Consider the following 21,832-nt stretch of genomic DNA (forward strand, 5'->3'; position numbering starts at 1 on the left):
TATTTCGTTGTTCATCTTTATCCTAAACCGTCTCGTTCTTTGCTCGTCATAATTTTCTTTGGGCATGTTCGCTGTTAAATCTATGTTTTTCGTGATTTTTCGTAGTCTTAGGTCGGTACCAGTGGCGGAGCACGCTCCGCCGCGTAGCGTCGATACAACTCGATTCCCAACGGGTTCCCTAAAATTCTCTAGTATCTGTAGAAGTCCATACAAAACAGATTCCAAAAACCTCTCCGGCTTTACCAACGAAAATTTTCACGCCCCGCCACTGGTCGGTACCAACATAGAATGTGACCAATATGAAATGTCAAAAAACGATTGAGTCGAAATAAGAAGACGATAATGATTGCAGACTAAGTTGACGAATGAAGAATGGCTGACGAAAGCGGAATCGGACAAATTTAGACACGTGACGAAAAACGAACGTGTCGACCAAATAATTATATAGTTTAAATAGAAAACATCCGTGACTCAGGAACAAATATAGGTGCTCATCACCCAAATAAATGCCTTTACCGGGATTCGAACCCGGGACCTCGGCGTAGCAGGCGGGGTCACTACTTACGCGCTAGGCCAGACCGGTCGTAGCAGGAACCCAAACTCACCTAGTAGACTAAACATAGAATTCTTTACATTTTTTTGAACTAATCCTTTCATCGCCAAAGTCCGAAGACAACCAATATCCAGCTCATTTCGCTGACAAATCTTCGTATAAATTCGTACTACCCACAACACGAGCACGGCTGCAAAATTCTAAGTTAATAGAAGGAAAGGATGAAGTCAAATTTGAATTAATAATTATTGAATTGAACAAAAGGAAATCAAATCAACTCTGTTCCCTTTAATAATGATTGAAATGTAAATGTGCAGAGAATAAATGTATATCATTATGGCACGTTTTTAACCGGGCGACTAAATAACCATGGAAATGGGTACCAAAAATAATAGTTTGGCGACTAAAATGGGGCCTCAAAATATTTCAATATGAGGTAGCATTTTAATTAATGATCAAACGAACTTACCTGTACGTGAAGTTCGATCATAATTATATGAGTAGCTTCATTCGACGCGATTTGTTTACATGTTGTAGCTGGGCTCCACGTCACAGCCTTGCACGGATATTTAAAGTAGGGAGGTTTAAAAATCCCCTACTGGCAACACTCCTCAGTTCCCCGATCCATACCGTGTATCCCGATATTCATATTCGTTAAAAGCCTTTTTTTTTTTTTGTATGGGGTGGGAATTTATTGGGAGGGTTATTAATAATCGCGTCGAATGAAGCTACTCATATAATTATGATCGAACTTCACGTACAGGTAAGTTCGTTTGATCATTAATTATATTTCCTAGCTTCATTCTTAGCGATTTGTTTACATGTTGTAGATGTTGAGAGAAATAATATTAATACAAAAAAGAAAAAATATTTCAACATTTTATTTCGAAACGAAAAAATAAACTAGGTATCTTATTTAGCATTATTAAACAATTTTAATTAGTGTGTGAAGTACAAGACAGAACTGCTTGAGCAAATTGATTTTTGTGGTCGACTGCAATTTCCCTATTATAGAATTTAGCAAACACGGAGGAGGACGGAGTCCAACCCGCCGTTTTTCGAATCACATCTAAGCTTATGCCGAGCGAGTTGGCTCTGGATGTAGCCGCGTGCCGGGTGCTGTGTGCACCGAATATGGTGGTATCTAAACCACTCTGTTTTAGTGTGTCCTTAATCCAATGGCTTAGTCGCTGGGATGATAATTTCGAGTGAGGTCTTCTGTAACTAATGAATAAATTGTCATGATCACCTGACCGCAGAGACCTGGTTTTGTTAATGTAAGAAATCAAACATCTCGCTGGACATATATTTGGATTTTGATCAAAAAATGGCAATTTTAATAAAGGTTGTGTTGAATTTAAGCGGGATGTTTTTATTCGATCTGGTATCCTAATTAAGACCTCTGTATTATCTATAAAACTAACATTATTTAATTTAATCAAGGTCAAAGTTTGCACTCTATGTGCGGTTACAAGTGCCAATAATGTTGACAACTTTTTTGATAAATTTTCTAAATCAAGTGAATCATTCGGCCCTTTATTTGATAAATAACGAAGAACAATACCAGGGTCCCAAGTTAAATCATATTTAGGGGCAGTCGGTCTTAGACGAAATACACCTTTCATGAATCTTTTAATTCGCTCGTCTTCTAGATATGCCGGACCTAACAACAAAGAAATCGCAGATTTATGCGAATTTATTGTACCATATTGAGCACCATTTTCATAAATAACTGCTAAAAAATTTATAACATCGGTAACAGACGGCTTCAAATAATTTATACAATGATTATTAGAGTAAATTAACCAATTCTTTAAACAACTGTCATATTGCTTGTAAGTATTTTCTGAAAGGGATGACATTATAATCTCTATGGACGTATCGTTCAATAATTTCTGTGATAACGATTTCCGGACAATTTCACGGCAACCAATGTAAGCGTCTTGTTCAAGTTGTGGGACAATCTGAAAGGAGATTTTAACAAGTTAGGATTTGGTTCAAAATGTATGAAACTCGACGTGGCAATTTTTCTCAAAATTGGAAACCAGGGCTGAGTAGGCCAATATGGCACAACCAAAATTCCTACGGCTTTATCTAATATAATTTTCTGTAAGGTTTTTAATATGATGGAAAAAGGTGGAAATGCGTAGAAGAAGGTATTATTCCACGTGATTGTAAATGCGTCTACTGCCCAGGCGTCTGGGTCGTTCTTCCACGACACATACCGGCGGCACTTAGCGTTGCTTCGGCTAGCGAACAAATCTATTGTAGGATAGCCGTAGGTATTTACAATCACTTGAAAAGCATCATCAGATAACTCCCATTCTGTATCAGTAAATTTTTTGCGCGAAAGATGGTCTGCCTCTATATTTTCATGAGTATTTATATAAGACGCAAATAGTATTATTTTTCTGTCTTCACACCATTGCCAGATGTCGCGACATATGCTATTTAAATGTGGGTATTGAATACTGCCCATGCGATTAATACAAGAAATGGCAGTAACATTATCAATCCTTAGTAACAATTCACAATTTGACACGTGTTTTGCAAATGTCTTTAAACCTAAAAAGGCAGCTATTAATTCTAGGCTATTAATATGCATGTCTTTTTCATTATCTTTCCAAAAACCGTAAACTTCCTGACTATTACAAAATGCTCCAAATCCGCTTAAAGAAGCGTCTGAAAAGATCTCCAATTTAAATTTGTTAAATCTAAAGGGATTGTTGGACCCTACATTGTCAATCCACCAATTAAAATCATCTTTAAATTTACTAGGCAACGAGATTACTTGATCGTAATTTGAGTTTTCTAAAAGGCAAAGATATTTATGTCTTTCAAATTGTTTAGTGTACAGCCATCCATATTGGACGGCTGGGCAGGCGGATGTCAGGAGTCCGATAAACGCGGCAAAGTCGCGTAACTTGCATTTTGTAAGTGATTTAAACTTAATTGATTGTTCTAGTATTTTAGCTTTCTTATTCTCCGGGAGACTAAGTGTCATGTTCACTGAATCAAATATAAATCCTAAGAATTTGCATTGCTGTTTTGGTGCCAAACAGCTTTTCTCAACATTAATTATGAACCCAAGATTTTCAAGCATATTTTTAGTAAAAGTTACATTCTCCTGACATTCTAAGTAAGTTCTACCAAAGCAAAGTATATCGTCTAGATAGATAACTGACATGTAACCATTCGATCTCAAGTTTTCTATAACAGGTTTAAGCAGTTCAGTGAAAACATATGGCGCAGTACATAAACCAAAAGGAAGTACATTAAATTTATATAACTTATTGTTATATTTAAACCGAAGAAACCGTTGGTGATGTTCATGTACAGGGATTAAAAAATATGCGTCTTTCAAATCAATAGATGCCATAAAACAATTTTTGGTTATTAGTTTTGACGCTGTCCTATAATCCTCCATTTTAAAATGTTGAGGTTTTATAAATTTATTTAAACATTTTAAATTTAAAATAAACCTTTTGTCGCCATTTGGTTTTGGAACAAGAAATATGCTTGATAAAAATTCGTTATCTACGTGATCACATTCTGAGATAGCCTGCATTTTTAACAATGACCCTATTGCTTTAGAATATTCAGTATGCTCAGTATCTGATTTCGGGTAAACACTTGGAGCATCAGGACGAAAAGGTGTACAAGTGAATGGAATTTTATATCCTTGTAACCATGATAAAACTGTCTGATCGTCCGTGATTTGTTCCCACTGTGACAAGTAATATCGAAGCCGGCCGGCGTACGCTACCTCTGCGTTTATCGTCTCCTGTTCCTCCAGGCCGGTCGCTCCGCGGTCCCCCGTCGTTGAGAGCCGTGGCCGTGGCGTGGCTCGCTGCGCTGCGACTGGCGACTCCTCCCGCTGTACGAGTAGTCGGCTTTCGGCCTTATTTTCCGAGGCGTCGTCTTCCAGTTTAAACGATTATTGCCATTGTAACGATCCGTTTTCACGAAGTTATTTATGTGAAATTTGTTGGAACGAAAATTTTTTGCTTGTTTCAGGTCGGCTCCGGACTGTTTTATTGTTTTTGCAGATTTTAATTTCTCGGATACATTATCTCCAAACAAAAACTTGTTGCGCTTGGTTTCGCTAAGTACATCTTTCATATCAGGGTTAATCGCTGAAATGACGAATCCGCGCCTCGTCTTAGTATCCGAACAGTGGCTATCACACAGGAGCCTGCAAGCATCGCTAATCGGTTTCAAGATCTTGGTGTGTTGTTCTTTAGCAATTATTAACTCGGCCGCTTGATTAAGAGCGGCAATCGCTATGGCGATCTGATTTTGTTTCATCATAATGGCGTTGTCTCGTTTTACCAGATTTTCCGCTAACGCCACTCTCACTTCCGGATTCAGCAATGGCGCAACTAATAAATCACAGTTTTCAGGAATAAGATAGGATTCAGTTAATTTATCTTTAGTCTCTTTGACTAACCCTTTATCTAGAATCTCTTGCCATCTCGATGCTAAATCTTTATGTGTCGGTTTCCCCATTTTTATTTCTGATTTCGGTGCGTCGCCTAACACTTCTAGAATCTCATCATCGAGATCTGTAGAGTCTTGTGTGTTCACAGGATCAGAAGTCGAAGGCGCATTAGTGACAGTTGGCGGTGCGGGCGCGGGTGGCGGCGGCGGCGCGGGAGTCGATGGCGGTCGAGGCGCGGGAGTGGGCGCGGGCGCCGGGCCCCGCGCGACGCGCGGCGGGGATGCGAAGGCACATAAATCACCTCGATCGAGGTTTTCTGACACCTCGCTATCTGATCCTAAAACAATTAGTCTGTCTTAATACGCGTTATGCGACATCAGTTCTGTATGTATTTTGTGAAAGAGATAGCCCTGATGGCGTCTCGCATCACACATACAAAGTAGGGATTAATCATTTAAAATATATGACAGAGATAGCCCTGTTGGCGTCTCGCATCATAATTGGACATTTTTGCGTGAAAGAGATGGCCCAGTTGGCGTCTCGCATCACGAGTGAACACTAGCAATTTCAATATGTGCAGGCTTGTGTAGCTTACGAGCTACTTACACACTTAACATCATTACAAATTACTTTATACGATATGTATAATATAAAAAATAAAATATCACCATTATGAGGGTATCATAACATATAAAAAGAAAAAAATATTTTTTGAGGGTAGGTTATTGACAAACTCACCTTCATTTTCGTGATCAGAATGAATCATGATTCTTTGTCGCTTGGAATTTCGTAGTAATTGTAATTCCAGTAATTTAATCTTCCTCCTGATGTCGTCATTTTCTTCACACATTTTTCGTTTCGACATGGTTGATAACAACCAGAAAAATTTTTAAAATAAAATCGTGTGACGTGCGAAGGCTATGAGCACGGAAGCACAGAATGAATATCGGGATACACGGTATGGATCGGGGAACTGAGGAGTGTTGCCAGTAGGGGATTTTTAAACCTCCCTACTTTAAATATCCGTGCAAGGCTGTGACGTGGAGCCCAGCTACAACATGTAAACAAATCGCTAAGAATGAAGCTAGGAAATATAATGTCATTACGGCTACGGTTTATTCAGACGCGAGTACCAACTATTTATTTGGCAACTGAATTATTATATTGGAAACAATTTAAGAGATACAGTTTAATAGGAAAACGGCTGTTTATTAATATAAAATATACAGTTCTTTTAAAATATTTATATATAGCAAATTAACATAAAAAGTACATTTAAAATTTATACATCGGCACTCATCACCTGAGCTGTCATTTTAATAAAAAAAAAGGATTCTTATAAAATATAACGGTCGACAAAATATTATACTTATGGGTAAGAAATTAGGTGTTTGGGGGTGCTGGCAACTTCGTCTATACAATTAATTTAACTTTTCATGACGTTTACTCTATCGAATCTAAGGCTGGCCTTACGCAGTCTTAACATCAATCTGAAAGATTTTTTTTTTGGCAGGAAAACCTTACTCAGAATATGCTTGGCATAAATTATTAAAACCGAGTGGCGTAGAGGTTATATTTGAAATATGGACTGCTACGGCGTAGAGGGTACGTATCTCGTAGAGTCTACGAGTTACGTTATGAGTAGGTACTTACAAAACTCAGTATATTGTTATGCTACGCCGTCATTTTATAATAAACTTCCGAATCATATTACTGAATTTTCAATTAATAAATTTAAGAATTATGTAAAGCGTGTACTCATTTCCAAAGCTTATTATACAACACAAGACTACATGAATGATAAAACAACGTGGGATTAATTGTTATTCGAAATCTCTTCGAAATGGTTCATTTTTTTAATGTTTTTTTTTATTGTTGATAAAATTAATATTGTATTTTTTTTGACATTGGATTTTTCCTAGAAATATTCTAGACATCTATTTTTATATATACATATAATTATATATTTTTGTTTAACGATTATTTTTATATGAAACTGTATATTCTAGACTCAATATTATTATGAACAATAATTACAACAATAAATCTAACCTAATTATGTTAGATTAAGATCATAATATAATATGTAATGAAATATTCATAAGAGCTTGTAATTAGGCCTACAATAATAAATATATTTTTGAGTTGAGTTTGAGTAGAATTTACGGCGATTAGACTTTAAGATATGTTAGTGTCAACTGTGACTACTGATTTGAAAGTTGCAGAAACTTTCCAAAAAGAATTATGTATGTACTCCTAATTCCTTCAAAAAGGGCGCACTTTACCTAGTGAAGGATTGACTATGAATTAAACAACCAGTCACAAATAAAGCCAAAAAATCCCAAACCCTTATATACATTCCCGATAAACATTTCGATAGCGCGATGTAGAAATAGTGACAGTTGGTACAGCGACATCTCTCGTGACATATATTAAACATCTTAGTATGACACGTGCTCTACGGAATTACAGTTCCGAACAAATTAAGTTCTTGGAAATTTCATAAAATCTCATAAGAATCTTATAATTAATTAACTGGGATTTTTCCTATTATGAAAATTACCAGGGCAGATTTTCCTCCTTTTGGTTTACATCATGCAGAATTTCAGCCACCGCCACCATTAACCTTGCACAATTCTCTGTCCAGCTGCTATGCGTGTTCCCGGACCGCGCATCCCGCGTGTGCGCAGCCGCGTGCGCGGCGGCGGCGCGCGCGGGCGGCGAAGCACGCGCGGTTCGATCGGCGCGGGAGGCGCTGGACGCGTTGCGGCGCGACGGCGACGCGCGTCTGCCGCATGTCGCTGTGGTGGACGCACGGCAGCCGCAGGCGCTTGATGCTGCGAATCTCGCCAGGTTAGTATTAAAATTAGAATATAAACATAAAAAATAGGAAAATACACATTAAACATTTAAGCGTTTTAAGTGCAAAAAATACCTCTTAATTTGTGATGTTGGTCAAGTTATCGGAAAGTCAATTCACATCGTGTGAAACTTGGTGCCATGTTCAGTTCTGGTTTCCATAATACCGTTTGAGGTAGCTAGGTATAACAGTGGACACAATGCCATGGCACTGACGTCACGGCCGCCAGTGATGGTGGTAAATTGATCTACTATTCTTATTGCTTTCCGAGCACAGACGCGTCAAAACTACCGATCAAGTTTATAGAAAAAAACTGTAAATATTTAATTGCTCATGTAACGTTGTGAGAAGAGACAAGCAACGTCGTAAACATGATTGTGTTCAATTTGTTTCTTAATTTCTACACAACAAACATTAAAATACAGAACAAGAAAGCTTGCATGCAAAGGTTCTACATATTATACAAATAGGTGCTATTCTCTTCAGTTCAAACAACCGCTAGGTATAATCTGTTTCTTGTATGGAAAACTCAATTGACGTAGACAAGTGTCCGAATATATTAGGTCAAATATTCCCGTGGTGAATTTCTGTTAATTTCATTCCATTGCATAGCCCGTGCCCTTTCACACATAAGAAGAGGCTTGTGCCCAGCAATGTAACGTATGTGGTATATACATGCCGTGATTTTTCCCACTTAATGGTCTCGGAAGACCAGCCAGCAATATGCTGAGGTGAGGCCATTTCGTGGCGCTTTATTATTTAATATTTGTCTTAAAAATTAATATGCATATTATAAGTATTCTAAGAGCCGTGACGAGTGGCGGAAAACAGGGGAGGCCTTTGCCCAGCAGTGGGAAACAATATAGGCTATATAAAAAAAAAGTATTCTATTCTACGAGTAAATAGTATCATATTATTATCATCCCATGTATTTACACATACTGGTTTTCCTCAGCACGTTTCCTCTCGGCTGGTAATTAATAACACCCTAGTTCTGAAAGGCGACTCGATATTCCCTCAGTGCGACACTATTTCACGCATAATGGCCTTTGGCGTAGGCCTTGCATTGAAAATATATGCTTTTACGTTAGAGCCTGGATATATTTAGTTTGCATTAAGTTTGTTGCACATGCTGTAAAAAATTCTAGTTTATAATAACCGTCACACTATTAGACTTATTTTTAAAACTCTTAATCGTCACACCGCTTTATAAATGAGATAGTGTTTAATAAAGTGGGACCACTTTATCGCTAACCATAAAGAAGAGATTTGCTTGTATCTTTATATGAATAAACTGACACAGCGGCTTTATAGCAATCGACGAAATGGGACGTTTTACTAAACTCGCTCACAAACCAGTACGTAAGAAGCTGATTTAAGTCTTCTTCTATTTGCGCTTACCTTATCCCGGCATAATCTGCCTTTGCGAATAATTCCGAGAATCGGTGTAAGCACCAGGTTTCATGAAAGCGACTGCCATGTAACCTTCCAAGTCAGAGGGCAAACTAAACCTTATTGGGGTTAGTCCGGCTTCCTCATAATGTTTTCCTTCATCGAAAAGCGACTGGTGAATGTCAAAAGACGAACGTTCTGATTTGGATCAGACAAACCGAAACCTTACTTACGTACTTCTCATTAAAATTCTTCCTCTGTGTCCCAGTTTCATTTTGCTAAGTGAGCTGGCTGTTTGTCAATTATCATTTTCCCGACAACTTTAAGACGCCGTCATTAGTCCATCGAGGATAATCGCCGCGTGATGGCTCGTTAGGTGTCCTCTTCAACTCAGGATACTGATAAATGCGTTCGTTACGTATTTTATCTTACCGAGGTTTCGACAATTTTGTTTATAACTCATTTTGTGCCCTCTCTTCGTAACAGCGCCTTTCCTAGTATTCGGGTATATTAATATTAAAAAAGGAAAATTGACGCAACTCAATTCGACGCAATAAGTGTCCTGGTACGTCACAGGATGGATATTATAGAAGATTAGTAAAATTACTTGTAGGTACGTAGTTTTACTAATCTTCTAACAGCGCTTTTTCGGGTAAATATTAGGGTATTTGGAATATATTCATATTAAAAAGGGAACTTCTATTTTGCGTAACGTAATAAATATGGTAGTAAAAAATAATAAATAAAATAAAAAAGCCATTTATTCATCTTTTTTTTTTACATGTCTTGTGTTCTTGTCTGTTCTTCTTCTGATGAACCCCTCATTGGGTGAAGGCCTCCTCCATCTCTTTCCAGGTGTCCCTATCTAGGGCTAGCGTCATCCACTGTTTCCCTGCTGCCTGGGTTACATCGTCAGCCCATCGTCTGTTTGGGCGACCTTCGCGCCGCTCTCCTGGTGGACCTTTCCATTTTGTTACCTCAATGGTCCATCTTCGGTCAGAGTAGCGCGATAAGTGCCCAGCCCAACGCCATTTCAGTGATAGAGCGTGTGTGAGAGCGTCTACGACTTTTGTCCTCTGTCTGATTTTAGTGCTGTTAATTTTCTGTATTTTCCTGATCTTTAATATACTTCTTTCCATCGCTCTTTGGGTTCTTATAATTCTCATTTTTATTGATTTTGTGTAGGTCCATGTTTGGCAGCCGTATAGTAGACATGGCAGAAGGCAGGTGTCCATAACTACTTTCTTCATATGGAGGCTGTATTTGCCCTTTAGCACCTCTTTTAGTGACCAGAATCTTTTCCAAGTTATGCTTGCTCTCCTTTTCACTTCTTCCTCGTTGCTTGTTTTGTCGAATGACACTTGTTTCCCTAGATAAGTGTAATTGTCTACATAGTCTATATTTCTGTCCCCCACACTAATAGGTCTTTTGTGGCTGTTTGTCATTAATTTTGTTTTGGCTATATTCATTTCTAGGCCTACTTTTAAGCTTTCACGTTCTAGGGATATTAGCATAGATTCTAGGTCCTTAGGTGTTTCGGCTAATATTACAATGTCGTCCGCAAATCTCAGGTGGCTCAAGTAGCGGTTATTGATTCTTATGCCTTGTTTTGTCCAATCTAGCTTCCGGAATATGTTTTCGAGAACAGCTATGAAGAGCTTTGGTGATAGGGGGTCCCCTTGCCTCACTCCCCGTCCAATCTGTATTAGCTCACCTCTGGTTTCAAGTTTTACCCTACTTGTAGCATTTTTATAAATATACTTTAATATATTCAAGTATGTTTGGTTGATTCTGAATTTACTTAGCGCTTCCCAAATTGATATATGACTTATGCTGTCGAAGGCTTTGTTGTAGTCAACAAAGGCCACATATAAAGGTAATCCATATTCTTTGTATTTTTCCAGCACTTGTTCTAGTGTGTGTATGTGTGTGTATGGTATATAAATATGGTAGTGTTACGGCTAATATATTTACGCCATAAAAACCATTGTAAGTACGTACATAGGACAGCAATATTACTTTCAATGTAAAAACAGTAAAGGAAATGTAGATTGTAGACAGCGGAGTCAAGTGGTAATAAGCTTTTTCAAATGTAACATTTTGTGTTAGTATCTTAAATAAAAAAATTAAACCGACGAAGAAACATGAAACATATTTTTTCTACTCCCGAACTGATTCGTCATTTACAGGGTCGTGCATAGATCTTTAAAACCCTACATAAAAGTCTATTCCCCAAAGCCAGTGCCCGCCAACTTCCCGCGTATGCGCGCAGTAACGAATAAAATTAAAACGCATTGTTTGGCTCTGTAACCATGGCAACGCATTGTTATAACGATACTGCGCGCGTGCGTGGTAAGCCTGCGAGGGATGGCGTTGGGCAGCAGCGCTGGCAGTCCAAAATACAGGAAACAGTGTGAATTTCACGAAAGTTATTCTAGAAAACTATTAAAAACTCAGTGCATGGTCGTAGAAAAAGTAACGGTGTTTAACTGAGTCAAAAATACTCGTGGCGTCTTTATTAACAATTTTCGGCTTCGTCTTTGAGACGCGCCACTTTTACCCGCGCCACTCGTCTTTTTTAACCTTTAAACGCCGGCTGCATCTTGTTTAGTATTCAAATATACACTGTACGAGTACGGTCTTATTAATGAGGTCATTAATTAGAAGGTTTAATATGTGAATTACTGTGCAATGACTACACATGCATATATTATGCGTTTCTATTATAAGCTGTAGGCTTAGCACATGATTGCCGCGAGAGTATGTCGCCGCGAGAGTCCTTATGTCATTAATACAGTTAGAAGAAGACGTGTCATCTATCTCGCGGCGACATACTCTCGCGGCAATCATGTGCTAGGCTTACTGGAATCGCTACGTCTAAATTATATATGTCGCGTATGTGGTGACTATTATACCTCTACTATTAAGCATCGCTTACAAATCCGCAATGCAATTAATTTGAGATTCAGATACTACGTGGAATTCAACTGTAATACTGATTCCTTTGAAGATGCTTATGATATACCTACCTGGAATAAATGTGAGTGTGCACGGGAAAACGTCCCACTTTGTCGATTGCTAAAAAGCCGCTTTGTCAGTTTATTCATATGTATAAGATACAAGTAAATCTCGCCTTAATGGTAACCGACAAAAAAATGGGACGTTTTACTAAACACACTCACAAATGTAGCTGGTAGCTATTGAGATTTTTAATGCATATTTACTTTGATAACTAAACATACAATTTCACTTGTTAAAGTTTTATACATTCATATATGTAGATAGATAGAAGAAAAACCGGCGAAGAGCGTGTTAAGCCACGCTTTGTGTAGGGTTCCGTAGCTTCCCGTATTTTTTTCACAAACTGTTCAACCTATCAAATTCAAAATAATTTTCCTAGAAAGTTTTTATAAAGTTCTACTTTTGTGATTTTTTTATATATTTTAAACTTATGATTCAAAAGTTGGGGGGGACATTTTTTTTTAACTTTTGGAGCGATTATTTCCGAAAATATTAAGAGGTTCGAAAAATTATTAAATATGTATCTATCCAATAATATATGACACGTTAGGGTTGAAATGAAAAAAAAACCACTCCCCACTTTACGTGTAGGGGGTTATATTAGGGTACCCCCCACCCTAATATAACATTTTTTTCCACTTTTTATTTTACCACATTGTCGGTGTGAATGGCGTGGTTGATACCAATTTCAGCTTTCTAGTGCTAACGGTCACTGAGATTATTCGCGGACGGACGGACAGACATGGCGAAACTATATCGTACCCGCATCAAGCTGTCACGGCTAATGTCCTCATGTTCTGCCTACTACCAACTGGCCACGGCGGTATAATTCCCCGATTTTCTGGCATAAACTTACTATTAATGGAAATCCTTATTAAGCTTGAAGCTTTAATAAATACAATTTTATAGTTTTGTTACACTTTTCATCAATATGTATTTTATCTTATACACGGTGTAAGATGAGGAAACCGAAAGATTTTAACTACGCATTTCTGAGGGCAAAATAAAGGTAAAATGTTATATGACGTCAAGCAAATTTCGTAAAAAAAAATTGTTTTGTGGATTTTTTTTAGTTTTTTTTAAATGTATTTTCACATAAAAAGTAAAGTATTTGTAATACTGGCACTTATAATAAAAAAAATATATGTTTTTTTTCTAAAAAAATACTTTTTTGCAACGAGTCACTAGTTACTTTTTGTCTATCAACGAGGAGATTATGTCCGATAATGGCATCATCGCCATCAAAACAGCGTTTTGTTCTGAGGTAAAAGTAATTGTTATTTTTTTAATGCTAATAACTCTGAAAGTAGGCGAAATGAATAACATTTTATATTACATTTTACTGTTCTAATATGATGAGGAATACGCTGTTAAAATTATTCGGTTTACTCATGTTACACCGTGTATAATTAATACTTGTAATAATGATTATTATAAATATATTAAGCGAGCGGAGCGGATATCGTCTCGCTCGAATCTAGAGCAGAGCCCAACTGGGGTAGTACCTCCGCCTTACAGAAGACCGCAGCCAAATAGCACTAGACCCTACTCATAGTGTTGTGTTCCTGTCGGTGAGTAAGGCTGCCAGAGCTCAACGAGGGTGCGGTGTACTGATGACGGGAGGACTTACGGAACTAACTTGTTCCGTTTATTGTCCTTTGAGTCGTCGGCAACCCGAACCCTCCTTGGAACTTGTACACTCCTTTTTGCTGTGTACTTAACATAGCAAAAGGGAATGTACAAGTTTCTAATGGGGTGGCAACGCGCATGTGACACTGTTTGAGTTGCAGGCGTCCATAGGTTACGGTGACCGCTTTACATCAGGCGGGCCGTATACTTGTTTGCCACCGACGTAGTATAAAAAAAAAAAATTAAGCGAGCGCTTTTTGCTCACTCGTTTCTCTATGTTTATTTCTTTCGCCTACCTGGAGCACAACCCTTTTTACGTACTCTTGATGAAAATGTATTTTCCTTGTTTAATCAAATAAACGAATATTTGCTTAATTAATTGAATTGTAACGTTTCTTGACCGTCGTAAATATAATTATGTAAATGGATTTTAAAAGAATACGACGACAGAAAACAGTCTGCCCTAAAATAAACTGTATTTACTTGCTTATTTTTCTCTAAGAGTAATTAGCATTTCACATCCTATTATGGAAATATACTGTTAAACAGATTTTAGTCAAGTACATATATGGGGGATATGGATGTTTTCTATGTATATTGCTATGTATATTGCATTTTATGAAAAATAAATCATCATCCTCCTTGCGTTATCCCGGCATTTGCCACGACTCATGGGAGCCTGGGGTCCGCTTTGACAACTTACTTTAGGAAAGCGACTGCCATCTGATCTTCCAACCCGAAGGGTAACTAGACCTTATTGGAGTTAGCCCGGTTTCCTCACGATATTTTCCTTCACCGAAAAGCGACTGCCAAATATAAAAAAAAAAATTTGGAAAAACAAATATCAATACGTAATCTGAACAACTTGATAAATCAGCCGTAAGGACCAAACAAATCTGAAGCATAACCTTGACAATGTTCTTAAATTCAAATTTCAATAATCTAAATATATAAAAGAAGAAGCTGACTGACTGACTGACTGACTGACTGACTGACTGACTGACTGACTGACTGACATATCAACGCACAGCCGAAACCGCTGGTCCTAGAGATTTCAAATTTGGCACGTAGGTTCCTTATGTAGTGTAGAGGAGCACTAAGAAAGGATTTTTCAAAATTCGCCTACTAAGGGACTCAAATGGGGGTTCAAAGTTTGTATGGGGAAACAAGATTAGTTTGACTATTTTATACGAAACTTCACAGGAGGATTCCTAAAGACATATGACTAATTACATGTTTCAGGTTTTTTTTAAATTTGACCCCTAAAGGGGTGCAAAGGGGGTAAAGTCAAAAACACAATATGGGTATCGTTTTTATTGTTTATCGGGTCGCTGATTACGATAAATACAACGATTTTAAAATCTAATGAGGTGGAAAATAAATTTTGTCCCCTGTCGTAGTGCAATAGGGTTAAAATATCCAAAATAGCCATAAGAGGATATAGCACTAAGAAAGGATTTTCACCTCCTAGCATGATAATTTGACAGGGGCAAGGACAGGGACAGGGACAGGGACAGGGACAGGGACGGGACGGGACGGGACGGGATAGGGTTAGGGTTAGGGTTAGGGTTAGGGTTAGGGATAGGGATAGGGATAGGGATAGGGAGAGGGAGAGGGAGAGGGAGAGGGAGAGGGAGAGGGAGAGGGAGAGGGAGAGGGAGAGGGAGAGGGAGAGGGATAGGGATAGGGATAGGGATAGGGATAGGGATAGGGATAGGGATAGGGATAGGGATAGGGATAGGGATAGGGATAGGGATAGGGATAGGGATAGGGATAGGGATAGGGATAGGGATAGGGATAGGGATAGGGATAGGGATAGGGATAGGGATAGGGATAGGGATAGGGATAGGGATAGGGATAGGGATAGGGATAGGGATAGGGATAGGGATAGGGATAGGGATAGGGATAGGGATAGGGATAGGGATAGGGATAGGGATAGGGATAGGGATAGGGATAGGGATAGGGATAGGGATAGAAATAGGGATAGGAATAGGGGACGGGGACGGGGATAGGGATAGGGGAGGGACGGGGACAGGCACGGGACGGGGACGGGGACGAGGACAAGGATAGAGATAGGGACGGGGATAAGAATAGGCATTGGGGTCGGAATAATCGGTCGGCAATCGATATCTAGGCAGTGTAAAATGCAGGTGGCTCAGTGGGAAGGGATTAGTAAGTAGGCATCGGCGAGTATCCTGCATCCGTGATAACTATTATATTCAATGTGCTGTAAGAAGATCGTTGCTTGCCTTTTATAAGTTTACGTTTGCAATAAGTATAAGCAAAATGGAAAAAATTGTAAGCGATAATGCAAGGAAGTACTTTTTACCCTACCGACCATAGCGTCGAGATACTGGCTATGTGAGTTGTATGAAGTGTAAAATACATACATATTCGTACCTACTACCTACGCTGTGGTCGCTGTGTAACAATTCTACAATCATTGCAAGAATTTCTTTTAAAACAATAGTAATATGTGTAAGGCACAGTCAGCCAAAAAGCAGTGTAAGGTTCTTGGCTGACCGTACAGCAAATAGATCAGTTACAATGGCCCCCCAGTCGAGAATTGCCCCGCTTTACCTTAATCGAAATAATCGCGGACAGATGTACCTACAAAGAAACCTACGGATCCAAATGAAAATCTTATTTTTTGTAAACGTTTCAATAAGAATACTTTTATTACGCGGGCGAAGCCGCGGGTAAAAGCTAGTTTGTTATGTTCCTGAGTTTTTGTATTGAGTAGGTACCTATAGACCAAAGTCAACAAGTCAAATTTTATATCGTATGTAACTTTTGACTAAAATTTTATGATGCTAAAGAAGGTGGATACCTAGTCTATATATCTATCATTCGTATTTAAAACTCACCCTCCAGACATGAAAGAACTTTTATGGCATATTTTATGCTGATGGCCGGGATGCTAGAATTCCGATGAAAGCGTCAATGAAATACGCTTTTATTATTTACTTCCGCTAATCTTTCCACTTGTATATTATATAGAACAGAAGGAGAGAGAGAGAGAGATGATTATAGAGGTTTAGCATACGTAGCACTGAAGCCAAATGCCAGTATAGTAAAGCCCCTCGACTTCGTAACTGCCTGTCAATGAGAAGTAAAACTCCCGATTTAATTAGAGCATAATCATATTTGTGTGTTGAACACAGATATTTGTTCCTTCGTCATGGATGTTTCCTGTATATGTTAAGTACATAATATGTATATCGTCGCCTACCACACATAGTACAAGCTTTGCATAGTTTGAGGTTGGTCTGTGTAAGGTGTCTCCCCGATATTTATTTCTTCTCTGAATGATTTCTTCTTAATTTGTATTTTAACACTTTTAAACTAGGACATTATCTCTTTGCCCGAGATACAGGATTATTTTCGTAGTTCGGGCGCACGTAACACTGCAAGTAATATAAGTAAACGCATAAATGTTACATCAGCGATAAGGTTTTTTCAATAAATTATTCTTATACGTATTCTTATTCTTTCTCGATATAGACAGCCTGTGTGGTGACGGGTTAAGAGCCTGTGTGGTGACGGGTTAAGAATTTCACCACCCCCTTTCTTCCCGTGGGTGTCGTAGAAGGCGACTGTGGGATATGGGTTAAAGTGTGGCGTAGGCGAGAGGCTGGCAACCTGTCACTGCAATGTCACACTTTCGTTTTCTATCGACCCCTTATTTGCCAAGAGTGGCACTGAAACTTGAGTAGTTTCATGTGCTCTGTCTACCCCTTCATGGGATACAGGCGTGATTGTATGTATTGTATGTATGTATGTATATAGGCAGCAATGTAATTTAAATATTCATTTGTGACGTTATAATAAAGGAACCTTAATGTGGATGGCGTTTACGGCGTTATGAGCGATGTTCGTGTACAATTACGACGCCGCTGGACGTAAGCGCCATCGACAATAAGGTCCCTTTACCCAGATAACGTCACATTTTGACACAAAAGTTACTAGGTATATTGCAATAGAGTCATTAGTTAATCCATGAATAATTAATTATATTTTTCTTCGCACTACTTTTCGTTATGTCAGCGGCAGTGGGACAAGTGCGAAAGGATCTGATAACAAACAAGCAATCTTTCTTATATAGTCCACTGATAAATCAGCCAGTACCCCTTTAGGAACGCGAAATATTCACGTGAAATTGCAAGTATATGTGCTATCACAAGAATGCCTACACATTTCCATATATTTCGTTCCCTTATAAATTATTCGGCGACGGCAATACGAATACCTAATAATGGGGTCCCTTTTACGCGGCGCGAGTAAAAATCGGTCAGGTGGTAAATGTCCCGGAAAGGGTTTACACTTTGGGGTGTCGAAGCGTCCATGAAATAGATTGGTCGTGATCCTTTTGTTATTATTTGATGTCGCATTTGATCGCGTCAAAAGCGATCGCAAGAGATAAATTTATTTATTGTTGCCTGATGGGTGCGTAGCCGAATGGCACAAACGCTCACGACACGAAACGCTAGTAGATATCTATCTCTATCGCTCGTGCGTATTGGCGCGACAGAGCGAGACTACCTTTCGACGCGTTTCGTTTTCGTTTCGCGTCGGAGAAATGCCATTCGGCTACGGGGCCTGATCTCCCTGATGTACGTAATAGGTTTTTCTGTTTTTGGAGAAATGATATACGTGTTTGAAATTTGGGATTGTTGCTCTGTTATTCAACATTGAAAAATACATACTATTTTGTATTTATAACATGAGTTTTTGACGTTTTAGATTACGTTACAAAATAGATGGTACCTACCTACACATGTAATTTTTTGTTGGTTTTTTGGGTTTTTGCTCTGTTGAAGTATTTTCTCCATACAATAACTTTCCGTGATGTTTACTTTATCGAGTAACGTATTATAAACTCGTGGTAGCCACATAGGTCCTATTCTCCATCCTAGGCCCAATATTCTTTATAATTTTCACAAATGATTTAATTTACTACATGAACAGTAAACTTCCTGATAGTCAACTTGTTATCTTTGCAGACGACACTAATGCGGTTATATCTGCTGATAACGTCGCTGAACTCAATGATAGAGTAAATAAGGCCTTACAGCTTTTTCACACTTGGTTCAGTACCAATAAATTAAAACTTAACTGCAGTAAAACAAATGCCCTGCAATTCACAACGACGGCAAACAGTAAGGATAAGCTGCACTTGGTGTCGAATGGGACTAACATCCATCAAGTGCAATCTGTGAAATTTCTAGGCGCATTTATAGATTCAGACTTAAATTGGAAAGATGAGCTATCGTCAGTGGTAAATTCAATAAGTTCAGCCTGCTACGCACTTAGAAGTTTGAGAGATCAACTACAACTGGCACAACTCGTTATGGTTTACTATGCGCTAGTTGAATCGAGACTACGTTATAGTATTAAGTTCTGGGGCAATAGCTACCAATACAATTGCCAATCGGCGTTTGTAGCCCAGAAAAGGGCCATAAGAGTCATAGCACGAATATCGCAGCAAATGTCTTGTAAGAACTATTTCTCAGAGTTTCGTATTTTGACTGTACCCGGCCTGTACATTCTTATAGTGCTAAGTGATTTGGTAAAGTCCTTAAATGAAATTGAAAGTTCAGAGCAACAGGAGGCTCGTCTTTCTTCAAGAAGAAAAGACTTGCCACTAACCGTCAAATCCAATCTCAAGGTATTTAAACACTCAGCAGGTTACCAGTCTATTGTCTTATTTAATAAATTGCCAATTGAATTGAAGTCTCTCACAAGTGCTAACTTGTTTAAAAATAAATTGAAAGCTTTTCTTTTACGTAAATGTTTTTATTCTGTGGATGAATATATGTTGGATGACGATACAAGATATTAATTTATTATTCTTACACTTATGACATTCCGAAAAAAAAAATTAAATTGTAAATTTTATTGTAAAAACCTTAATGTCAATTATGTAATTAGTGTATTTTTTTTTTCAATTTAATGATTATTATGTAAGAAATGTTATTTTATTAATATTTGATGTAAATAAATATGTGTATAGGTTAAGGTATCCATAGGTAAAGTTCACACACAATGTATATTGTTATATTGAAATAAATAAATTGAAATTGAAATTGAAATTCAATTTACTCTTTTATGTAAAAACATTTTTAATATAGCCAAAGAGGATCAAGTATTATAGAGATGATACATGATGACTGCCATCTCTCGACACAAACTTAACACTTTTAAATCTCAGTTTTGACAATTTGGCCCATATTCTTAGCTTGATATGTGTTAAAATGTCAAATATTAATATTAGCGCCATCTAGCCGAGCGTCCCCTAAAGGTGTAACGCCATCTAGGTCACCGTACCTTTTCCTATATGGTTATGAGGTACGTTTTTTTCTTAGCCCTTAAATTGTTTTTGTCCGTTTTAAATGACGTCCTATAAAGTCTAGGCTAACATAGATAGTGCGGTCTTTTTACGCTTGTGACAAAATATCGTTGCCATGTAAGTATTTTAGGAGTTTGTGCATAATTTCACTCAATTTTATTTAAATAGTAATTAAGTTACTATTTAGTGTCATTATTGTGAATAAATAATATACATTTCATTCTTATGTTTGAAGTTATAATAGACGTCACTTCAAAGTGACACTGCCAGTTAGTACTAAATATTGTGTTTTTTCTATTTGTCACTTGTAACGGACATTGCCAAGTTTCCTAAGCGAATATTTTTGTGTATTTGTCAAAATTAGTTGCATTTTTACAATAATATGGCTGGGCAACGTTTGAGGGCAAAGAGGATAACAGCTCTTCTACCACCTCTAGCTTTTAAAGACTCCGTTTTAGAATCAGACGACAAATAGTAGAGGAGTGGAATGAGAATTTGTATGGGGGGGGTCATAATAATTCCCACAGAACCGAAGTTTGGTTTTTTTAGTTCTTTGTGTGTGTCTTTTTGACATACTAAAAATATAGTAAAATATATTTATGCAAAATGCGTTTTTTCGACCGCCAAAAGTTGTATGAAAAATTACTATGGAAAAAAAATCCTAAAATTTAAAAATCGTCTCTGGTATCAACTTATGGGGAATTAGGCGGCAAATTTTTTTATAGCGTTGATGTTTAGCAAAAATATAAATATTTTTCACTATTTTGATAAAATAAAAAATGATAAAAATCATAAATTTGATGAAAGGAAGTAATTAAAACATAAATTTCAGCAATGTAATTTTTTTCATATGTCCCACACCATAGTAAATACGGGTACGATCCGCCTGGTGATTAACAGTTACGGTAGCCTATGACGCCTGCCAATCTAGAGCCTCCACATGCGCGTTGCTGGCCCTTTAGGGTACCTTTGCGCAACGTGATCGTGATAGTGTTTGATATCCACCAATCATGTTCACTGTTCACAAAGCGTAGCGCTAGTAGGAACGGGTTCGACTAAGCTGATTGTGGATATCAGAAGCATCCATAACACTTCTCTGGTGGAAAGGCACCCTTAACAGTCCTCAGCTAGCTCGCAGGATAACGCGCGTCCGCGGGAGAAAAATCCTCCTAAGCCTACATCGAAAACAGATGTCTTAATCTCGCTGTCCAAGGCTCTAAGTCACTCGGCCCCGGTAGCCCAAAGAAGCGCTGGCTGGACGTCGTGGGAGCGGACATACAAGAGAACAATCTCACGTCTAAGTATGCTGAAGACCGGGCAAAGTGGAGAAGACTGAGTAGGAAAGCGGACCCTGGCGCTAGGCTGGGAAAACGCTAGGTTGAAGAAGAAGAAGCCGCAGTGTGCATATACGGGTCCAGGGTGTGTGGATGCGCAGATTTATGACTAGAAAAACGGATGATTATTAGGTTTTGGTTTTCTCTCGTGTTCGATATAATGCTTTATCGACAGTTTTTTTATGGGATGCGACAATTTATATACTTATATTGAACCCCACCAAAATACAAGTTCATGGTAAATACGGTTACC

The 21,832-nt window shown here is 38.1% G+C and overlaps 1 protein-coding gene across 4 annotated transcripts in view; it reads left to right on the forward strand.

Moving 5' to 3' along the window:
* Positions 1-21,832, forward strand: part of LOC125234658 (high affinity cAMP-specific and IBMX-insensitive 3',5'-cyclic phosphodiesterase 8) — a 371,159-nt gene that overhangs the window by 286,987 nt on the left and 62,340 nt on the right. For all 4 annotated transcript variants that reach the window (XM_048140993.1, XM_048140994.1, XM_048140996.1 and 1 more), the window contains one exon: positions 7,642-7,847. In XM_048140993.1, the coding sequence (XP_047996950.1) occupies positions 7,642-7,847 (206 nt within the window). The remainder of the gene's footprint in view (positions 1-7,641; positions 7,848-21,832) is intronic.

The sequence above is a fragment of the Leguminivora glycinivorella genome, chromosome 16 (genome assembly GCF_023078275.1).
Source record: "Leguminivora glycinivorella isolate SPB_JAAS2020 chromosome 16, LegGlyc_1.1, whole genome shotgun sequence".
NCBI classification, from domain to species: Eukaryota; Metazoa; Arthropoda; class Insecta; order Lepidoptera; family Tortricidae; genus Leguminivora; species Leguminivora glycinivorella.